The sequence below is a fragment of the Castor canadensis genome, chromosome 2 (genome assembly GCF_047511655.1).
Source record: "Castor canadensis chromosome 2, mCasCan1.hap1v2, whole genome shotgun sequence".
Classification (NCBI taxonomy): Eukaryota; Metazoa; Chordata; class Mammalia; order Rodentia; family Castoridae; genus Castor; species Castor canadensis.
This window is the reverse complement of record NC_133387.1, coordinates 95,087,803-95,108,302: the sequence shown is the minus strand read 5'-3', so window position 1 is coordinate 95,108,302 and position 20,500 is coordinate 95,087,803. Positions and strand designations below refer to the sequence as shown.

Genomic DNA, 20,500 nt, shown 5'->3' with positions numbered 1-20,500 from the left:
GAATGTGATGTCTTTAGGGGAACCATTATTCTGCCTATTATACTTGGTCATCTTAGAAATTAGAACTAAATTCTCTTCTCATATTTTTATGATTTGAATTCATCTTTTTGATTCTGGCAATACTTTTCGGTAGGGGAGGTTGTCTCGTTTCAGGTGAAGAAATTGGACTTCCAGAGAAGGGGAGGATATTGCTGCCTGAGTGTATTCAAGCTCTTGAATTTGAATTTCTCAGCTAGCTTTCTTGGCACCAGACGTAGTTCCCCTGAAGTAGTCTTCACTTTCTGTATTTTTCCTTATAATTTCTTTGATCTGACTAGTTCTTTGATCTTGAATAATTAAATTAATTAATTAACTAAGCAAACTTCTGTTGGTTATCTGCCGTGTGTCATAACCTGTATCTACTTTAGTAAATTTGGTGTGGGAAATTTACTTTTTTTCCACCACGCTATATTATCAAATTAATTAACCCATTCATTCAACAAGTATTTGTTGACACTTGGTATGTAGTACATAATGCAAAGATGGACCATTTATTACATATGGGTTTTGTGAGCATATCTTCACATCATATTGGAACTATAAGATAGACTATTTGAAATTAAGACTGTAACAGAACATATGAGCCTCAGGTGTTAGGGGTGTTACTTGCGGGGAGTGACATTGGAGCTTAGAGCTAAAGGGTGTGTGCATGTGCACTATAAGGAAGTGTTGACAGGCACAGGCCCAGGTGAGAGGTGGGGAAGCTGTGGGCTCCACGGAGCAGCTCTGGCTTGAGGTCTGGATTTATTTTAGGTTAGATCTTTGAAGTTAGGGATTCTTTCCTTTGCTCTTTTATTTAAAGTTGTTGTGTATGTGGAGTTATGGAACTATGTGAAAACAAATTTATATGCTAAACAAAATACATATGCAACTTTTAAAAAAATGGGTTTTCCACATGCAGGTCAGTTAGTGTTTCTGTAGGTAGTTTGGTGGACAGAGGCCCCAGTCCCTGCTCACTCTGCACAGTAAAGTTAAATGACGTTCTGGATTTAAGAAGCTAAGGATGCTAAAGTCCTCAAGGCATCCCAGTGCCATCTGGTAGGCCACCAACTGTCAGTGACACCTCACGCAAGGCCAGAGCACTTGTGTGGAGAAGCTTAGGTTCCACTGAGTCACACCCCAGTACCTCTCTACTGGAGGCTTCATCACTGTTCAGAGGGGGCCTCAGCAGACAGTGCAAGGGTTTGTGTCATCAGCAGTGTTCCTAACGCTGCCCTTTCCTGCTTCTTAACACTGAATGGGCAGCACATTGGCTCTGAGGTTTCCAGGACCCTGCACGACTCAATGACCCAGAATCTCAGGGGGCCCCATTTCCCTGCAGTTGTGCTGAGAAAGGTTTAAAGCTGTGTTTACTTAACGGGCTCCTTCGTGGTTAGAGTGCTACTCTGCTGCTCTTGTGGTGCAGTTCGTGGAGCTGGAGCTTTTTTCTTCTCTGCAGAAGTGATGCACTGAGGACTAACATTCCCTTCCAGGTTCTCAAAGCCAAATATACTTGGATGACTGTGGAAATCTTATGACATGCAACGTGAAAACTAGGAAATAAGGTTTCATGTATAGAATCATAGTCACTATGTTACAATAAATACACAAGCACATTTTTGAACAGTGATTTTTTTTTCTTGGTAGCTGAAATATCAATGATTTTTTTTCCTTCCTCAGGTTTTGTCTTTGTTTTATTAATATTTGTGGGGGATTAGAGTTATACTCAGTTTCTATTATTTTCTTCTTTATAACATGACATTGAATAATTTCTCCTTAATTTTCTTTGATGGATGTTTTGAGAATAATCATTGCCTTCAGAAGAAAAACATTTCATTAGAATACATATATTCATGATAAAGTAAACACACTCGATTCAGTTAAGAGAAAAGCACTGGAACTATATTTTTGGAGGCAGCGATCTTATCACATTAAAGTGATGTGTCTTATTCCACAATTTTTAACTTTTTAAAGTCAATATTATTTCAAAAGTATACATAGTCATTGTAAACAATGAAATGTAAGTGTAAGTATTAACACAACACAAAGAGGTAAAGAAATGTCACACATCATTCCATACCTAGGAGAAAAACACACATTTAATATTTGAATTTATGCACCTTGATCGCTTTTTTCCCACATGCATATGCATTTGTATACATATGTTGAAAGCAAACCAAAACAAAATGAGATGATAATTATTTGACTTCAGGACTATGAAACATGTGCCGCAGGTGGAAACTGGCATGTTTCTCTGCATCCACGGGTTAGGCACAGGCTAGTTTTAGGATGGTCTGCTTATACAGCTCTTCCCTCCATCTCCCTAAGTATGGGGCCAAGCTTTCCAGAAGAGTATGGCCGGACATCTGGACATCTTGGACCACAGCTTGTTTCACTGGGTCTGCAGGAAAAACAATTCGGCAAGGATACACTGTTCATCTTTGTTCCCCACGTGCTCTCTGGGCCATTTCCTTCTCAGCCAGGCAGGTTTCAGGACCCTCAGATTCTCACTTCGGATGTTCTCCAGTGCACGTGTTCACTGCTCCTGCAGGATCTGGTGTGGGGATCTGGAGGTGCCAGGAAAACCGGCCAGCGTTTCAAAATCATTTCAGCTCATGATGCAAATGTCCCCAAATGCAACACATAATTCTCAAACATCCTCATAGTCATGAAATTTTGTTGGCCTCTTCTATATTGCTGTCAAACAGAAAAATCATCTTGATTTCCAAACCCTTCTCTTCCATAAGTCAGACTCTTGGAAAATATCTCTCCTGACAGCTCTGCTCACACATGATCTCCCTTGCCTGAGTCTCTCTGGACATCCTTCATTGCTTCCCACCCAGCTATGAGCAAGCACAGGCTTCCCCAAGGCAACTCAGGGCACTTGACTTTCCGTTGCTTCTTTGAGGATTTGCTGTTTGCCATTATTGGCCTTATCTACCATTATCCACATTTTGACTATCAAAAACAAAACAAGACAGCAAAACATGACCATTAAAAAAATAAGGAAGAAAGAAGAAAAAAACATTATTCATGGTTCTACCGTCAAATATAGCCAGTGTTCATAACTTTGTGTGTGTGTATGTGTATTTAAGATTGTTAAGATTATCTTAGACTAGAATAAAATAGAATTCTGTTGCCTGTTTTTCACTGAACACATCATAAACATTTTATGTTGAAACATATTATTTCAGTGAAGAATTCATGAAGATTCTTCATTTTTTAATGACAGGACAATACAGTAAGCCCTCTTATTTGCAGACTTATTATATGTAGTTTTGACCAAGTGTGGCCATAAATTAAAAAAATCAGAAGAAATTTCAAAACCAAAACTTTTTAAATTCCCACATGCACTACTGAGCTCGGTGGATGCAGGGAAGCTCTCAGTCAGTTCCCTGTTATTCTCAGTTGTGTTGAAATCGTGTAATCTTCTGAGTATTTCCTTGCCCTTAATTTTGCAAAAATCTGCCTCCGCAAAAAGCAAGTGGTGTTCCAAGAGCAAAGTAAAAGTTAGCGTGATTAATTTAAATGAAAATTTTAGATCTTTTGAAAAGCCTAACGTCTTTAGTGGAAGCTGGGCAGTGTTGTGAGAAAAATGAGCCAAGTGTCCACAATACTGCACTGAGCTCTATCCGTCCCTTGCATCCACAGTTTTTCCTCAGTGATGGTCTCCTTGGAACCATAGTCTTAGGGTACCAAAAATCTACTGTGGCTCATTTAGGGATTCGCTACAAAGTGCTTAGCTGTTTGTTTATATTAGGAGTCCATCTGAATACCTACCTCCTGATGATGTAGCCACCTTCCACATGTAGAAGAGTGCTAACATAGGTAGTGACTTCTTGGCAAATGTTAACTGTTCTTATTTTTATTAATGATAATTTTGATGCAATTGAGGCCAAGACGTGGAGAAAAACTGTGTGTTGTCTTTGGTGCACAGAGAAGACTGCCCCAGCACGATGTGTGTGGCAGCCAGTATGGCATTCCCCATGCCACCTCACAGCTGGGAGAGGACACACTCAGGAATACAATCGCAGTGCCCGGGAAGTGGTTTGGCTTTTTCAAGTTAAGGTCTATGTGTTAGAAGCTCAGCATCTCAAAAGCCTTGTTTGGTTCTAGGCTTTCTTGCTGAGTAGGTGGAGTTAAGAACCCTAGAAACCCATCTTTGGGATGTGGTAGTCAGGTAATGTCCAGTCCTTTTCTGAATTGTCATTCTCAGTGCTGCTTGGAGCTTCTCAGAGAACTGCCTTGTACTCTATTAACCCCAAAACAACAATTTCATGCCAGGGATGGATGCCATTTGTCAGACCGTGAGGGAAATGTGTGATAGAGAATAATTTTGGAAGTGACCCCATGAAGAAAGGACAGGAAAAGGCCCTGTGAAGAAGTTCAGTTAGGGACACTAGTTAGAAAGATATGGATACGGGAAGGTGGGGGCTGTGTGCAACATGGAGCAACAAATGGTAAAACTGGGTCAATAAGAAAGAAACAGAAACGGAGGTTGAATTCAAATATTACTGCCAAACCTGCTACTTCTATCTTCTTGCTGTAGTGTATTCTATATATTCTTGAACATAGTTATCCATTCAAACTCTCCAGTATACCCAAACTCTCCCCTCCCTCCCTCCTCCCTTCCTTCTCTCCCTCCTTCCTTCATTCCCTCACTCCCTTTCTTTCTTTCTTTTTCCTTCTCTTCTCTTTTTCCTCCTCCTCCTCCTCTTTCTTCTTCTTCTATCTCCTCCTCCTCCTTCTCTTTCTTCTCTTTCCCCCACCACGCCCCTCCCGGATTTGAACTCAGGGAGCACCATACCATGTTCCTGGTCCTATTTCAGAGCCACTTTCACATACTGACAAGGAAAACTAACTAGAACAAATAATTTAGAAGATTCCAAATACATGTGATATGTATGGAGTTACATAGATGTATGAGATGAAATAATATATCACAACATAAAACAACATTACTTTTCAAACACCATAGAAATTAAAAGCAAATGTTTTTATTGGTATTCCATTCGTCCTTTCAGATCAGCTGGCACATTTTTCCTCTGTCTGGATACAATCCTTCCCTTAGATAGTCAGGGAAGTTACTTAGATGACATTCTCATATTCTTAGACCTGGTATTTTATTCTGGTTATTATTCTTGGTTTGATTATTGTTCTAGTGGTAACCACTCCAGTGGTACTGGGACTTGAACTCAGGGCTTCCTGCTTCTTAGGCAGCTGCTTTAATGCATGAGCCATATGTCCAGCCCTTTTTGTTCTGGTTATAACCAGACTGCAATAATTCTATTTCATACTTACCATCATAGCTGGGATAATTCTATTTTATACTTACCATCATAGCTGGGATGACAGGTATGCACCACCACACCCAGCTTTTCTCTGTTAAGAGATGGGTCCTGTGAACTTTTTTGCCTAGGCTTCCTTGAAACCACAATTCTCTTGATCTCAGCCTCCCAAGTAGCTGGGATGACAGGCATACATCACTTCACCCATCCAGCTATTGTTTGAGATGGAGTCTCCTAAATTTTTCCCTTGGGCTGGCCTGGAACTGTGATCCTCCTGATCTCAACCTCCTGTGTACCTGGGATGACAGGTCTCACCATGTAGCCTAGGCTGAATTCAAACTTGAGATCCTCTTGTCTCAGCCTCCTGAGTGCTGACATTACAGGCAGCCATGCCTGGTTGAAATCTCTTTTTATTGCATTTCTTTCATTATTTGGGCTAATCTCCCTAAATAATTTCCTCATTTCCTGGTAGTCAGTCCATGCTTCAGAGAACAAACCAATGTCAAGGTTTTTTTTATTTTTAAAGGAGTCAATATTTAGTTTTCTATTACATCCTTTTTCTTTCATTCTTTCTTTTCTTTTCTTTTTTTTTTTTTTATGGCATTGGGGTTTGAACTCAGGGCCTCATGCTTTCTAGGCAGGCGTTTTACCACTTAGCCACTCCACCAGCCCTCTATTATACCTTTGAGATGCCCCAAAGTGCAAAGCTTTACCTTGATCTCATAAATATTTGAGCTAATGGTATTTTGGATTGTTGAACTTGTCAGAATTTCTAAAATGTATTCAATGGTGAGTTTTGTGATTTACTTTTTATCTATCACTAGATTTTGGTACATAGATCAAAATGTAAGAGCCTTGCATTTCTAGAAAACATAAACACTATCTGTAAATAGTAACTTAATCAGTAACTTGTTATCAACACAGATCTGTTCGGCAATTGTATTTATTTGTTCTAAGTAAACACCCCAGTGTTGAATATTGCAATTTTCCTTAAGACTACGAGTAACATTTATAATGGCATGCTTGTAATTTTTTTGAGTTAAATGAAAGCAATATCAAGACTTGTCCACATGGTGTCATTTATTTTGCTGCTTATTTATTTATGTACCTAGTTTGTTCATGTATAATGTGGGTTATGAATTAAGGCCATGAATTAATTGTCTTAATTCATTTTCTTCATCCATGGACGAATGTCCAGGCTGCAAAATAGAGATGCCTTTGAAATTCAGAGATGTCAGAAATAACTTTTAAATATAAAACTATCAGAAACATGTGAGTAAACCTTTAAGAAACAACCCAACTTTTCTTTTTGAGTTGATTTACCCAAGTGCATCTCTACTAAAGATCCCGCCTTAGCTGACAGGCAAGCCCCTTCCAAGTTTATTGCAGGGACCCCTGGTTTCCCTTTGAATCCTTGGCTTGGTTGTGACCCTGCTTTTATCTCTCACTCATCCGCAGAGCCCGGCGTCTGCACGGTATTCGGAGATCCTCACTACAACACTTTTGACGGACGCACATTTAACTTTCAGGGAACATGTCAGTACGTTTTGACGAAAGACTGCTCCTCCCTTGCCTCACCCTTTCAGGTGCTGGTGAAGAACGATGCCCGGCGGACCCGCTCCTTCTCGTGGACCAAGTCGGTGGAGCTGGTACTGGGCGAGAGCACGGTGAGCCTCCAGCAGCACCTCACCGTGCGCTGGAATGGCTCGCGCATCGCGCTCCCCTGCCACGCGCCGCACTTCCACATCGACCTGGACGGCTACCTCCTGAAAGTCACCACCAGAGCAGGTGGGCCTTGCATGGCCGCCCTCCCACCCTTTGCTCTACCTCACCACCTGGTCGGAGTGTCCCTTCTCTTCTGCGTAGGGGACCCTGTGGCCTCCTGAGCATCCAGTTGTGGCCTTGTCACCTCCCTGCTCTAGGGAGAAGGCACCTCGTGAAGATGCCAAGAAATAGCCAGGGACATTTGCACCACGTGGAGCCTTGCAATTGGTGGCCAGTCATACCAGTCTTCCCACCTCTCACATTCAGAGCCTTTCCATTCTTTTTCTAAAAGGAGCGGTGGGACCCTCCAAATAATCTTGCCACAGCTTTATTGCTATTTTAGGAAACTGAAATCCAGCTTGAAACTGTCAGTGTCTTTCTCAGCTCAGCCACTTATGTGCAGTTTCACATCTGTGAGAAAGAGGGTTTCCTTGTTAGCATTTGTCCAAAAAAAAACCGGGGGGCGGGGGGAGTGAGGGATATGCGAGGGAGCTCAGTGTCAGTGGTGTTCAAAAGAAAAGCAAATGTCCACAGCAGAAATGCCTGTTATTGCACACTCCTGCCTCACACCTAGGGTAGCCTGATCCCACAGGAACCACATGTGTGCACTTTGATACTGGAGAAAGTTGCTCTCTGAGTTGATGGGCCAGAACCACTGTCTTCTCCTAGGGAGCACTTAGGAGGCTGGCTTTGAGAGGACATCTCTTAGCTTGGCCTTGGCCACTTTGAACTGGTGGTTGAGGCCCTTTCTCTGCATCCCATGGAGCACTAAGCCCATTGGACTTTGCATTTCCACTCTGTGGGCAGACACCCTCCTCCTCCGCCAACCTGTTAATGGCTGCTAGCTGTCCACTAGGCTTCAATCCTTGTGTGTAAAGTGCTACCTAAGAAAAATCATTTTAGAAGTGAATTTCAGCTCCTGCTTATCAATCCCAGAGAATGAGCTCAACTCATTGGCACATTTTATTGCATTATGTGTAGTTCCTCGCCTGCCTCCTTCATCTAAGACGTATCTGTTGGATATGACACCACATGTCATATGGTGTGCTCTATTTCTTTAAGCATCATACTTAAAGAATGTCAGCATTCTTGTTTTCTGATTGATGCTAGTTTAACAGTATAAAAGCACCAGCTGAGTTCCAGTTTCTTTAGGAAATATATAGTCAAAAGGGAAACATTTAATACAACAAGCACTTTTGAGGGTCTTAGAGACCATTTTTGCTGTACCTTCAAAACCTTGGTAATTGTTTTACTTCAAGCCAAAATATATTTTAATAAATTGATCTGAGCCTGTGGCATTTCAGCTTAGCTAAACAAAGGCAGGAAGCCAAGGTGAAGTCTTGGGAGCTTTTAGTTTGTGAGTACATCCTCATTGCAACGAGACATTGCTAAGTATTAATGTATTGGGACGTTCACTTCAGAAAGGTGAAGAGTTCTGCTCATCCTAGAAGGATAATTAGTCCTGCTTGGAAAACTCATATACTTCTTCTTGTACCTAAAGATATGCCACTCTGCAAATGCAGACTCCAGCTCATTCCTTTAAGGAAGCAACAGTTTTTGTCTCCCTGTGAAGCATACCCAAGATGACCTATTATTACACGGAAGTAATTAGAAGCACCTTGCCTATCTGTGTGCAAGTCAGCTGAGCACAGTGGATTCTACTGTTATGGAAGTTATTAGTCAACCACAGCCTAGTTCTCAAAAGAATCCTGGGTACTTGAAGATGCTAGCAGCCTACGAAGTTTGATATCTTCCATGGACAGCTGGCAAAACCTTATGGAATAAGTGTGTTCTTTGTAAGGGTTCCACGTCATAAAAATAAGCAAAAGGACGAAGCTGCTAAGAAAATAATAGATCGTAAATACCATAATTAGATTAGTGAATTTAACCATTCTAGACCTTGGACTCAGTTTTACAATTTCTTTTATTTTTCCATCTCTCTTTCCACGATGCAAGTAATTTTTATAGCACTTTTAACACCCAGCTGAACAATTTTCTGAAGCACACAAATCACATAAGCCTTCTGCTTCCTAGCAAGAAAAGTGCATTCCTCTAGGCACTAAACTTAACTTTGCACTCATGCTTTTAAATGAAATAACAACTGAATTTCTGGACAATTATGTTTCCAGCCTGGTCTAGCCATCTCAGTTTGAACTATCCCTTAGGGATATTTTCTTTTTATCGCCTATTGATTGTCTATTTGAAATACCAGGGTATTTCCTTTGAGTGTTCTTCCATAGAGTTAGTTTCATTTTGTAAGCACATGTGATCAAAGGGCACTGTCTTCAAAACAGCAGCTTTGCTCAAGCCTGCAGCTGGAGAGGGAGCGAAGAGGAGGAAGGCTCTTTTTCCCTGGAGTTTATGAACTCAGCACTCAGGACAGAATCTGGCAGAACAGCACAGGTGGCCATGTAGGTTGGGTAGAATTAGGTTGTAGCTGTTTACCTGCTAACAACTGACCTGGGACAGTGCTCAGTAGGTTAAGCATTGCCCACCTTCATTCCATGCTCTGCCCAACTCTCAGTATTGAGCACATAATTTTAATATACATTTCCTTTCTACCATCTGTTTTCTTCATCAACTGTACCTGAAAGACTTACCTCAGGTCCACTTGAAAGCATTAGCTCAGACTTAGGAGTTTGGCTTTTTATTTGAGTTTTGGTAGAGCTCTGTTTTTCTTGAACCCAGAGTATATATCCCACCTCCATCTTTTGGTATAAAATCTGAACAGAAAAATAACCCATGTTTTGCACATTACTATGGTCTATCTATTGATTTTGCACCTCTTCTCCTCTTTAAGTGGACAACAGCAAAAGCATCGATGACCAAAACCCAAATAATACAAAACAAAGAACAATATTCACAAAATGAAAGAACAATTAAACAACAACAATGCAAGCAAGTGGTCTGGAGGCAGGTTACACATTTGAAGGGTGAAGAACAAGTTGGAGAAGGGAAAATTGGCAGCCCTGCCTACAGTGGAAGGAGTGTGGTTGCTGCTCACATCCCCAGATGGCACATGTGCTTCAGCTCCAGCTTTCCGATGCTGCCAGTTATTTCTACTCAGTCTCTCATGCAGAGGATTGGGAAACTCATCCCAGCTGCAGAAAGGACTGTGCCCAGCCTCAAACACACCCAAGACTCTTTCCTCTCATAAGATGCCTATTTAAGATATTGTTTAGAAGAGCAATTCCCTCAATTACAGCTTATTAGGTTTTTGCCTTTCACGACTGTAATCGACTTTGCATGGATTTTACTCTTGTGGAGGGTAAAAGTATTCATGCAAACACATATGTAAGTGATACAGCAAGAGGCAAAGGCATCTGGAGTAGAGTAAGTCATCTCTCCCCAATATGAAGCCTGGCTTTGGACAGTGAAAATCCTCTTAATATAGTAATAACAAAGAAGGATGAAGAATAGAGAGTGAATTACAAATTATTCTCTTACTTTGGGGACCATGTTTTATGAATGAGATGTCATGTGGAGAAGAGTTTACTGAAAACACAGCAGGTCTGCATCTTTCCAAGTATGTGTGGGCCACCAGTCCACTGTCGAGAAAGAACACAGTGATTGGCTTACTCACTGTGAGTTGAATTCCCAGGAATTCAGTTGCCCAAAGTTTCAAATTTATTTTATCGCTCTTAGTAATGACACTGGAGCTACTTTGGGTGTAAATTCTTGACTGTTTGTGGCACTTGGAAGAAAAGTATTTGCTTGCTGTCTAGGAAAGAGATTTGTAGTTTGGAAAATTTTGCAACATGGAAAATCTTTGGAATTATTCTCTAAAAGTTAGACTTTGTATGGAATTGATTTTCTTCCCTCATTTCTCTTGCTTTGAGGTCAAGTTTCTTCTATACCTTGGAGAGTGTTATTACAAATCATTTTATAGTTTGCCTGTTTTCTTTCAATATGGTTATTTCAGTGTCTTAACCAGCATGAAACTTGCAATTTTTTTTGGCTTTGCAGATCTGATGCACCAACATTACAAGGGTAATTCATTCACTTATTGAGTACATATTTTGTGCAGATAACATGTTAAATGGTGGGGCATAAAGAAATGGAAACTATTTTATATGAAAGTTGTGGTTGCCACAGTTGACACTGTGTTCTCACAGAGGTCTTCATAGAAGTCAGCCTTATGAATGGGTATTCTTACAATGTGTCACTTTTCTCCTTACCTGACCCTATCACTGACTTCTCTTCACCAAATTGCTCCCAAGAGACACATTCCTATGGCCTTCTTTCTTCTTTTTCCAATTCTGGTTAATTGCTTTTCTGAACCCTGTTTCTTCTCCTAACCAAGAAATCTTTTCTACCATTTGCCTTGGACTGCAAATGCTCTGTTCTTTCCATTTGCCTGATGGGTCTTTCTGTTTATTTTTGTGAGAAACCCAGTTTTAGATCACTGGTGTATTCTGCCATTAGCTCCCTAAAGTAACTCTGTCTTGTGACAGTTGTGAAGTTCTGTCACAAGAAAGCTATTTGACTACAACCAGCCTTCTCTCCTCTAAGACCATGTACAGAGTTAAGGAGTATTAGCTTTAGAATCTTTCTTCTGAGTGTTTCTTCCTGATCTTACTTACATCACTCTGATGTTAATGATTTATGCTAATTTCACATTCCAACAAGATTGTTTCTCTGTCTTTCACTCTATCTACCCACTTCTCTTGTGCCTTCTCTCTCTCCCTCTATTTCTCCTGTCCCATTGCCACCTAATTCCCTGACTTCTGAACATTAGCTCATCAACCTATCTTGATCTTTCAAGAACAGAGGCAAAGCCTTTTGGGAAAATTTTTTTTTTTTCTCTTACCAGAGGCTCAGAACAGGCAAAATGAAAGTCTGGTTTTGTTAGGAACCCAAGAGGGTAAGATTTAAAAATTCAGAAGGGAGTAAACTTTCTGTTAAAAAGAAACTTTCTCTGTGGTTGCTACTCTTAGGAGACAGTGACAGGGATCAAAGAAATGTTCCAGGACAGAAATGCATGCTGACCTTTTGTAGATATTCCCAGGGGTTCCTACCATAGTGGCTCAGGCACTGCCAGAGAATCACCAGGAGAAAAGTTCCAATACATTCCTAAGATATAAAGAAAAACTAGAAAAATTTGTCACTTGCTTTGGATTGAACCTCAAAAAGCTGTTCACAAAGATCTCTCCTTTCTCTTGTGGACAACATCTTCACACACAGTGTAAGTGGATTTGAGGGTGTTTCTTCTTTGTCTTCTAGAGTCAGACTGATCTGTACCATGTGACAACATAACTTGACTGCCTACCTGTAGTAGTAATCCCACCATTCAGAGAGGTCATTGGTTAGAATGTTTCCTGGAAGTCAGGGGCCAGCATTTCTGGAGAAATATGCATGCTTTCAGTCAGTTCAGCAAACTAAGGGTCTATGTTCCCTTCCTTCTGGTATGAAGATAGTTTCCTTGATGAGCAAGGAAGTATAGACCTTATGATGGAGGTCTAAGGGAAACTTTTGCCCATGTCCTTGTGGCTTCCTATGCCTCCTCAAATGTTGAAGCTTTTGAACATCCCAGCGATGGAGGCCAAATGGAAGGGGTTCCCAACCACTCAACCCAGAATCCATTGGTCAGTGTGCCATGTTTCAGGAATGACTATAAAACAATGAAGGAGCAAATGTTTTCATTTATATAAATGTTGCCCTTTGAAGAGGATATATTGGAACTTATGTACTTTATAATTTATTTATTTTTGCAATACAGGGGTTTGAACTCAGGGCTTCATACTTGCTAGACAAGCACTGTACTACTTGAGAGAAGGCTGGGCACTTCTCCAGCCCTCAGAACCTAGCTAGTTATTGCTTTAATATTCTCATTATAAGAAATAATTTGGAAAATTTACTTTGACACTTGGAGGAATAATTATGTATGCAGAATTTTTGGATAAAGAAACAAAAATGACATTAAATAACTATCACATTGTGGTATTCATTGAATAAATTAGGGGACAATTTGGACTAAGACAGTTGCTTATGAAGAGGCAAAAATATAAATGCTAGAGTAGTATAGTGATGGAGTAATTACACAAAGGGGTTAAATTAGGGAAGCATAAGATATTTTAAGGACAAATTTATATAATTAAAAAAATTAAGTCTCTGCAAGTGAGAGATTTATGCAATTTATACAATATTTAATGTGGTGAGAGTAACATAATAATTTGGGCAGATCCTTGCTTGTTAGAAGTCGATGATCAGTGTACTATATATGGATGTGTTTATTTGGTGATTACTAGGGGATTTATGAGTGGTTGATTCTTTTCTCTAGGTTTGGAAATATCCTGGGATGGAGACAGTTTTGTAGAGGTCATGGCTGCCCCTCATCTCAAAGGCAAGCTGTGTGGTCTTTGTGGCAACTATAATGGACATAAACGTGATGACTTAATTGGCGGAGATGGAAACTTCAAGTTTGATGTGGATGACTTTGCTGAATCTTGGAGGGTGGAGTCCAATGAGTTCTGCAACAGACCTCAGAGGAAACCAGTGCCCGAGCTGTGTCAAGGGACAGTGAAGGTAAAGCTTCGAGCCCATCGAGAATGCCAAAAGCTCAAATCTTGGGAGTTTCAGGCCTGCCATTCAACAGTGGACTATGCTACTTTCTATCGGTAAGTACAGTGTTATAGGGCACTGGTTTGATTTACAGACCAAGGATAGACTTGACCTTGGAACAAAGTGTGCAGCATCTCCTGGTATGCAAAACAAGACCCCAAAGCTTGGGGGTAAACATACCCTCTTCTTTCTGTTCAGCAACCAATCTTGTCTTGACTACTGTGTTTCATCTTAAATTGAGAAATTCTAGGAAGTATTCCAGGTGGTCTCCTCTAGACCATTCTGTAGTTTTGTTTTTCTACAGGTTTCTTGGGAAGTTGGCCACACTCCAGGATTTTTTCCTGGTTTGTTCTTAGCCTGACTCTAAGATTCAGGAAGGCTTCACAAATCCTGGCCTAGACCATGGTAGTATGGGGCAGAGGTGATTTCCTGAAATGGAATCTCAGGTCATTCTGACCACCTTCCTCTGAGGTCTGAGGAAGAGTTCATGGCCTAACTTAGACCTAAATTGCATATGGAAAATAAGGAAGTGAGAGAGAATTCTTTGGATCTTGGCCAGCAGAAGACTGGTCCAGAGTTAGAGGACAATAGAAATGGGGCTGGAGTTTGGAAGCAGGGAGACCTCTAATGAACAATAGGGATTCTGCAACCTTTCCTAATTCTGTTAACTTGCTCCACAGGAAGCTACTGGCTCCAAAGGAGGCTTGCATTTGACTTCCATGCTACAAGGTTGCATTTGTGAGTTGATGAGTTTGGCCTGTTGCACTTCCATTTACTACAATTCCATGGGTTCAAGAGCTATGGCTGCCTATAACTTTAACCACTGTGGGTGTGAGAGGAAACATGAGATAAATACAGCCCAAAAGGCCTTGTTTAAGTGATTTGCCTGTGCCTCTTAAAATTAGGGAACTCCTGTGGTCTGCAGCCACAAAGAGGTTATTTTTACTCTTAATTGCCACCAGTTTATTTCCCCTAGCTCACATTAAATACGATCTTTTATTATTTGATCTTTGGACATAAAAGATAAAGTTCTACAAAGGCAACTCGAAGTAGGGTGGAAAAAAGACTGTCCCTGTCATCACAAATCTCTGAATGTGGCTGCAATCTGCCAAGTTGTTTGGCTCCAAGTCCTACATTTAGTCCCTTCAAGCCATTTTCCTGTTATAAATTGAATTCTCTGTGTTTCTGTCTTTCTCCAACTTGTGCCAATCCCTGGATTAGCCCCACTCTTTTTCTACTGAAATGGAGAGGTCTTAATGTGAGACTGTGAGTGATTGAAGTGCCTGGTCAACTTGGGGGTTTGGAATCGAAACACCTTCACTTGATGTGTTCTGGTAGGAAACAGTAGAGCACAGCAGTTAAGAGTTTGGAGGTCTTCCAGGGCTCAAAACCCAGCCAGGCTCCTCAACCTTGAACAATTAGTTACCTACACTCTAAACCTGGCAGCCCCATCTGTGATGTGGGGGTAACAAGAGACCCTGCCACGAAGAGTTGCCATTCACATTTAGTAAGGTTTTGCACACAGATGCTCCACACAGCGTCTGTAGGTGGTGGGTATTCTAATCTTTGGTTTCTTCCACTATCAGTTAGATGGTAATCAAGAGACAGGCCTCTTTTGGTAGCTCTCCCGCTCCAGTTGCAGATTTGGATTTTACTGTTCTCTGCTTAAAGTAGAGTGGAAAGGTCAGAATTCTCCCAGGCCCCAGCAGTCTATACCTTTGGTTCCTATCCCATTTGAAAGGATTGTATTAAAAGCAAAGATTGGAGAGCAACCCCAGGGCATTCTCCCCTTTTTCCATATTCCTCTTTCTGGTTTCGTAATTTATTTAGTGTTAAGATCCCTGGACTACTGCAGGAATATGTTGAGCACCTTGGTAAAGTCTTGTAAGGCACCTCGACATCCAAGAACAAAGTGAATCAGAGTCCTTAGGTGGCCAGGCAGTTCTGCCCTTGTGTAGCTGCAGTAGACAGAGCAGCACAATAGTTGCTTATTTGTGTCAGGGGCTTGACGTGCTGAGTCTGGGCAGCTCTTGGGATCTTTGTGCTTAGAGGTTGAAGGATGGGATGTGGTGGGGAGGTGAACTTGTGCTCTGCCTGGCCCTTCCATGGCTTACTGTACTCTTTCCTGGAAAGGATGGAAGAGCTGGGGAAGGGAGATGTAGAGAATTCTGCCAGCCACACACCCTGCTGACAGCAGAATTGCACATTATTGTGCATTTTGAGGTGAGGACACAGTGTTGGGTAGTCCTTGGTTTTTCTCCTTTCTTCCAAGTAAGTATGTATGTAGTAGGAAAAGAACACAAACAAGGTGTAGCAGAGAAAGGTAGTTTTCTCAGCAGAGCTCCAGGGAGGACCAAATCTTGGGGTTTCTAAGGAGAAGTGATAGTCTGAGAAGAAGCCACGGGTGGAGTGAAACCAAGTCAGATCCAATCTCAACTCTGCCACTTGCCAGCTATGGGATCCTGGCGGCTGGCTGAGCTCCAGATCGTTTATCTGGAACATTACGCAGGACAGCAAACCACCTGATAGGATGGCACTCTGAGGACTGAAGTCAGTGGGCAGGGTGGTGATAAAGTATGGTAGACAAACTCTATCAGATCTCAGTGTGCCCTTGTCCTGTGTTCCTGGGTTTCTATGAGAAATTTCTGGTCCTACCCCTACCAGCTGTTTACTTTTCTGTTTGTTGGTCTCTCCTTCTCTCATCTGAAAATCTGATGTGATAGATTCTCACTGATGAATCCTTGGAACAAATTCAAAATGAGCAGTTTCTCTTTCACAAAACTGACAGACCTTGGAAGAGGTAGTGAAAGGAAGTCAAAATTGCATTGCAATTGTTTGAAAAACTACTTGCTTTTCTCTTAAAATAAAGAAAAAGCAGCAATCACATGACATCCTACACCTGTAAATTTTTGTCTATAATGTTTTAAATTACTGGCATTTTTAAAATAAGTCCTTTCAGGACTAAAGAGTATAGTTTTGATATTATGAATGGTTATTTATATAAATTATATTTGAATTTGATTTCTTTTAATTTCCTTCATCCTCCAAAGAAATAGGTACATTTTTCTTTAAATGATAAAGAATGCACTATTTTAACGTGCACAACTTTGCTGACATTGCCGTCTTTGCAACAGAGAGGGAAGAGAGTAAAGAGGGTATTTCTCTGAGGAAATGTATTTACTTTGAATTTTCTTAAATATATGATATGTTCCACAAAGAAAATTCTGTTATAAATATGAGACAATGCTTTCTATAAGGTCAAAATAATAATTCTGATTTCTTTGAGTTAGAGTTTACTTCTGAAATGTCTAGGGCATATAACTGTCATTCTATTTTAAATTTTACTAATTTTATTCACACATCAGTTTGACCTCTCTTGACTAATTTAGTATAAAAATTTTATATATGGTCAAGTTCTTCATAATCAGAATAATTTGCTTTAATTAACCAATTGAATATGTTTGGGTACAAAGTAATTTCGTAACAAATCATGTATAAATACTGACCGTTGATAACATGTATTACCGCTAAGCTTTGCTAATTGACATTTTCTTAAATTAGGTTCTCCTCAGTAATTTTTGTATTATTCATTGATATGTCGTGAGAACTTCCTGTAGCTAGAGAAATTATATAATGTAGAAAAATTAATGTGAAATAACTTGGATTGTATTTGGATTCACATGTCAGCTCCTCTGAGGAGAGAGTGTTGAGTGTGTTCATTTCTCTTTCCTCATTTCTCATTTTCACCTCCTTCCCTCAGCTTCATGTTGCTTCTCTCTCATGTCCCGGATGCCAACTGAAAAATCCAAGAGCAGGCCAACCCCCATCACCAGGCTCCTCAAGATTCTCAACAGCCAATACCATGTCAGTCACTTCCCCAGTGCTGATATAGGCCCCAGGACAGGACCAGCCCAGGCAGAAGCCAGGAACACACACACATGCACACACCAGGCACAGTGGCTGTGCCTGTAATCCCAGCTACTTGGGAGGTCGAGGCTGGCCCAAGCAAAAGAGTTAGTGAAACCACATTTCACCCAACAAACTGGGCACACATGGTGATGTGTGTCTGTCATCTCAGCTACTTGGGAAGCATAAACAGGAAGATTGAAGTCCATGCATCTGACACAGGTGAAAATGCAGAACCCTTTTCTGAAAAATAGCTATATCCTCACTGGGGGTGAGGCTCAAGTGGTAGAGCACTTGCCTAGCAAGCACAAGGCTCTGAGTTCAATCTCCAGTACCACACACATTTACACACAGGAGAATGTCTCTGGTGCTATGTGGGCAAACTGGGGAAAGAGAAGCCCTTCCAGTCCCTGTGCCTAGAAAACACTGGCAGGAGGCTTTCCCTAAACTGAGACCAACTTCTGGGAGGACAAAGTTGCAAGTGAGCGTAACCTGCTAGGAAGACATGACCTGATGTCAGGGCAGGACCACATACCAGAGAAGTCAGGACAAGGAAGGTGAAGCCTAGATATTGAAGGTCTCAGCACTGTCTTCCTCTCTGCAAGCTCCTTAATGCACCGTAGTCCCCCAGAACTCAAGGTCTGTTCACTTCTTCAGTTTGGGATAGCATCTGGGGATTCCCAGGTTAGGAAATAATTGTTTTCTTTCCATTCAGTGGTTTTACAGCTGTAAGGAACTGGAATAATGCCAGAAGATTCACAGATGTGTCCTTTCCTTGTGAAGGTACTGGGAGGTAGGCTGTGGGAGGTGTAGAGGAGAACATTGGAACATGGACACACAATGTTGTTGGATGTGTTGGGGTCCAGGGACCACCAGTGGCTTCCAGGGGAAGATCACAGACCTCCTGAATTGACCCACTTTGTGCTTCCTTACAAAGAAAACAAATCATTCATTATAGATACAGACAAGAAATACAGTCTTTATGTGCATGTGTATAAAATATAAAGCTGACTGCCATTCTGAAATTAAAATCTAGTCAATCTCCCTTACTTCAAAGAAGAACATATAAACATACATTTTTTACTCTTAATTGCTTGTCTAGAACTAGAGTCCTAAATTAAATGAGATGGTCATTCTAAAGTGTGACATTATACCTCTGACTTAATTTTTTCCTTTAGCGGATTCAGCTTTTAGGATGTCATCATCTTGAATCTGTAATTAAGGTATGGAGACACCAAGTAGCAATAGACTCTTCAGTTGGGCCACCTACCAGACCTTAGAAATCCAGCTTAAAAGTTATGTTTCCCCTGCTCTCTCTCTCTCTTTCTCTCCCTCTCTCTCCCCTTCCCCACTCCTCCTCCCCTTTCTACCCTAGGCTACTACATACACAGTGCACATTCCTGCAGCTGGGTCCAACATTCTTCTACCTCCCTGACACTCCTGCTTTTTTTGCATTGATTTAAACTGAAGGTACAGCTCTAGTTTACTGAGGGCCTCAGTAAACACTCTTCCTGTTGCTTCTTAGTTACTCCATCTATACATCAGCATTTAACATGTACACTATCTTGCACTTCTATTGTCTTTTTCCAGCATTGGATTTAGGTTCCCTGGGAATGGGGAAAGTATTTTCTTCTCCTGCCCTTTGTATTTTACCCAGCACTACTCCTGGAAGGGTGACTCTTTCTAGCCTGTGTCTCACCTGTTTCTTTCTCTGATCTAGTTGTGACTTTTGCTGGCACCAACTCTGGCTCTTTCTTAGGTCTAAAGCCTGTACTCACTTGTATGCTTATAGTCAGAGTGTACACACTTCTGTCTTTTCAGGGAATAAACTTGTCAAAGTGAGCAGATTCTCTGGCCCACCTTTGGTATTTCCAGAACTGTGAGCACTTCTGGATGTGTGAGTTTACTACTGTGACTGCCAATGACAGGCAAGGTGACATCTTTGAACCTCAGTGTCTACCTCTGCCCACTCTCAATTTACTTATAAGCCATTTGGACCTTCAGGCTCCAATTCTCTCCATGAGCTAGGGTTTGACCTTGATATCTTCTGCATTATTTCTGCTTGGGCCTCTCTCAGTTGATCTTAGGACCTTAAATTAACCTCCTATCATGATAGCTCCACAACTGTGACCCTGACAGGACCAATTGGCTTACCACCTTAGTCCCATTCAGCAGTGTTGCAAAGAAGTCACATTACTTCTGCCTTGTGATTGTCCTTGAGCCTTTGCCAGGCTGGACCCAACACCCTTGGGAAGTTTCCCTTCAATCTTAATTCCTTCTTCTACCTCTGCCTCAGGGAGAGTCTTCCCTGTTGGATTCATCCAGAGTGACTGGAGAGAGAGGTCTTAACTTGCCATCCAGGTGCCTGAAGTTTGCTCTGAAGGGTCATTCCTCTCAGTCCAATTTTCTTGGAGCCAAAGTAGAAAGAAAGACAGGAATACTCAAAAAAGTACAGAGATTCCTGGCACATCATTTTATACAGTCTAAAATGTTTTCGTGTTTAGTTTTTCATCTTGAAGAGATATAAATACTAACCTTTAAATAATAAACAAAGAAACTGTACCTGTCTTAAAAAAGAGAGCCAGGAGACTGGCTCAGCCATCGGAGATAGAACACAATCCATACAAACCACCCCACTCCAGCACCACCAGTGCCAAGTGTCCCTAAACCATCCTTGGGGACAACAGTACGCACAGAACTCATCCAAAAGCTTTTGTACTCATGGGCACGCATGCGTACTCGTGGGTATAGGAAAGGATTCAGATTAAAGCCAGAAGGAATGCGTAGGGTAGAGTCCAGGCAGTAGGTACCCAAATGTGGAGCCTATGGCATCATGGGCTGGGGGTACCTCGTCTCAGCCACAGTGTATGGCAGTACTCAGGGGGTATTTTCAACCAGTGAAGCTCTCCCAAACCACTGATGCCCTAGGTTTTCATTGGAACTGATCACATGCTGCCTGTGTG

The 20,500-nt window shown here is 41.3% G+C and overlaps 1 protein-coding gene across 4 annotated transcripts in view; it reads left to right on the top strand.

Moving 5' to 3' along the window:
- Bmper (BMP binding endothelial regulator) overlaps positions 1-20,500 on the top strand; it is a 347,506-nt gene that overhangs the window by 268,141 nt on the left and 58,865 nt on the right. For 3 of the 4 annotated variants that reach the window (XM_074065307.1, XM_074065308.1, XM_020152446.2), the window contains 2 exons: positions 6,765-7,094; positions 13,351-13,687. In XM_074065307.1, coding sequence (XP_073921408.1) covers positions 6,765-7,094; positions 13,351-13,687 — 667 coding nt within the window. The remainder of the gene's footprint in view (positions 1-6,764; positions 7,095-13,350; positions 13,688-20,500) is intronic. The other variant, XM_074065309.1, reaches the window with a different exon arrangement.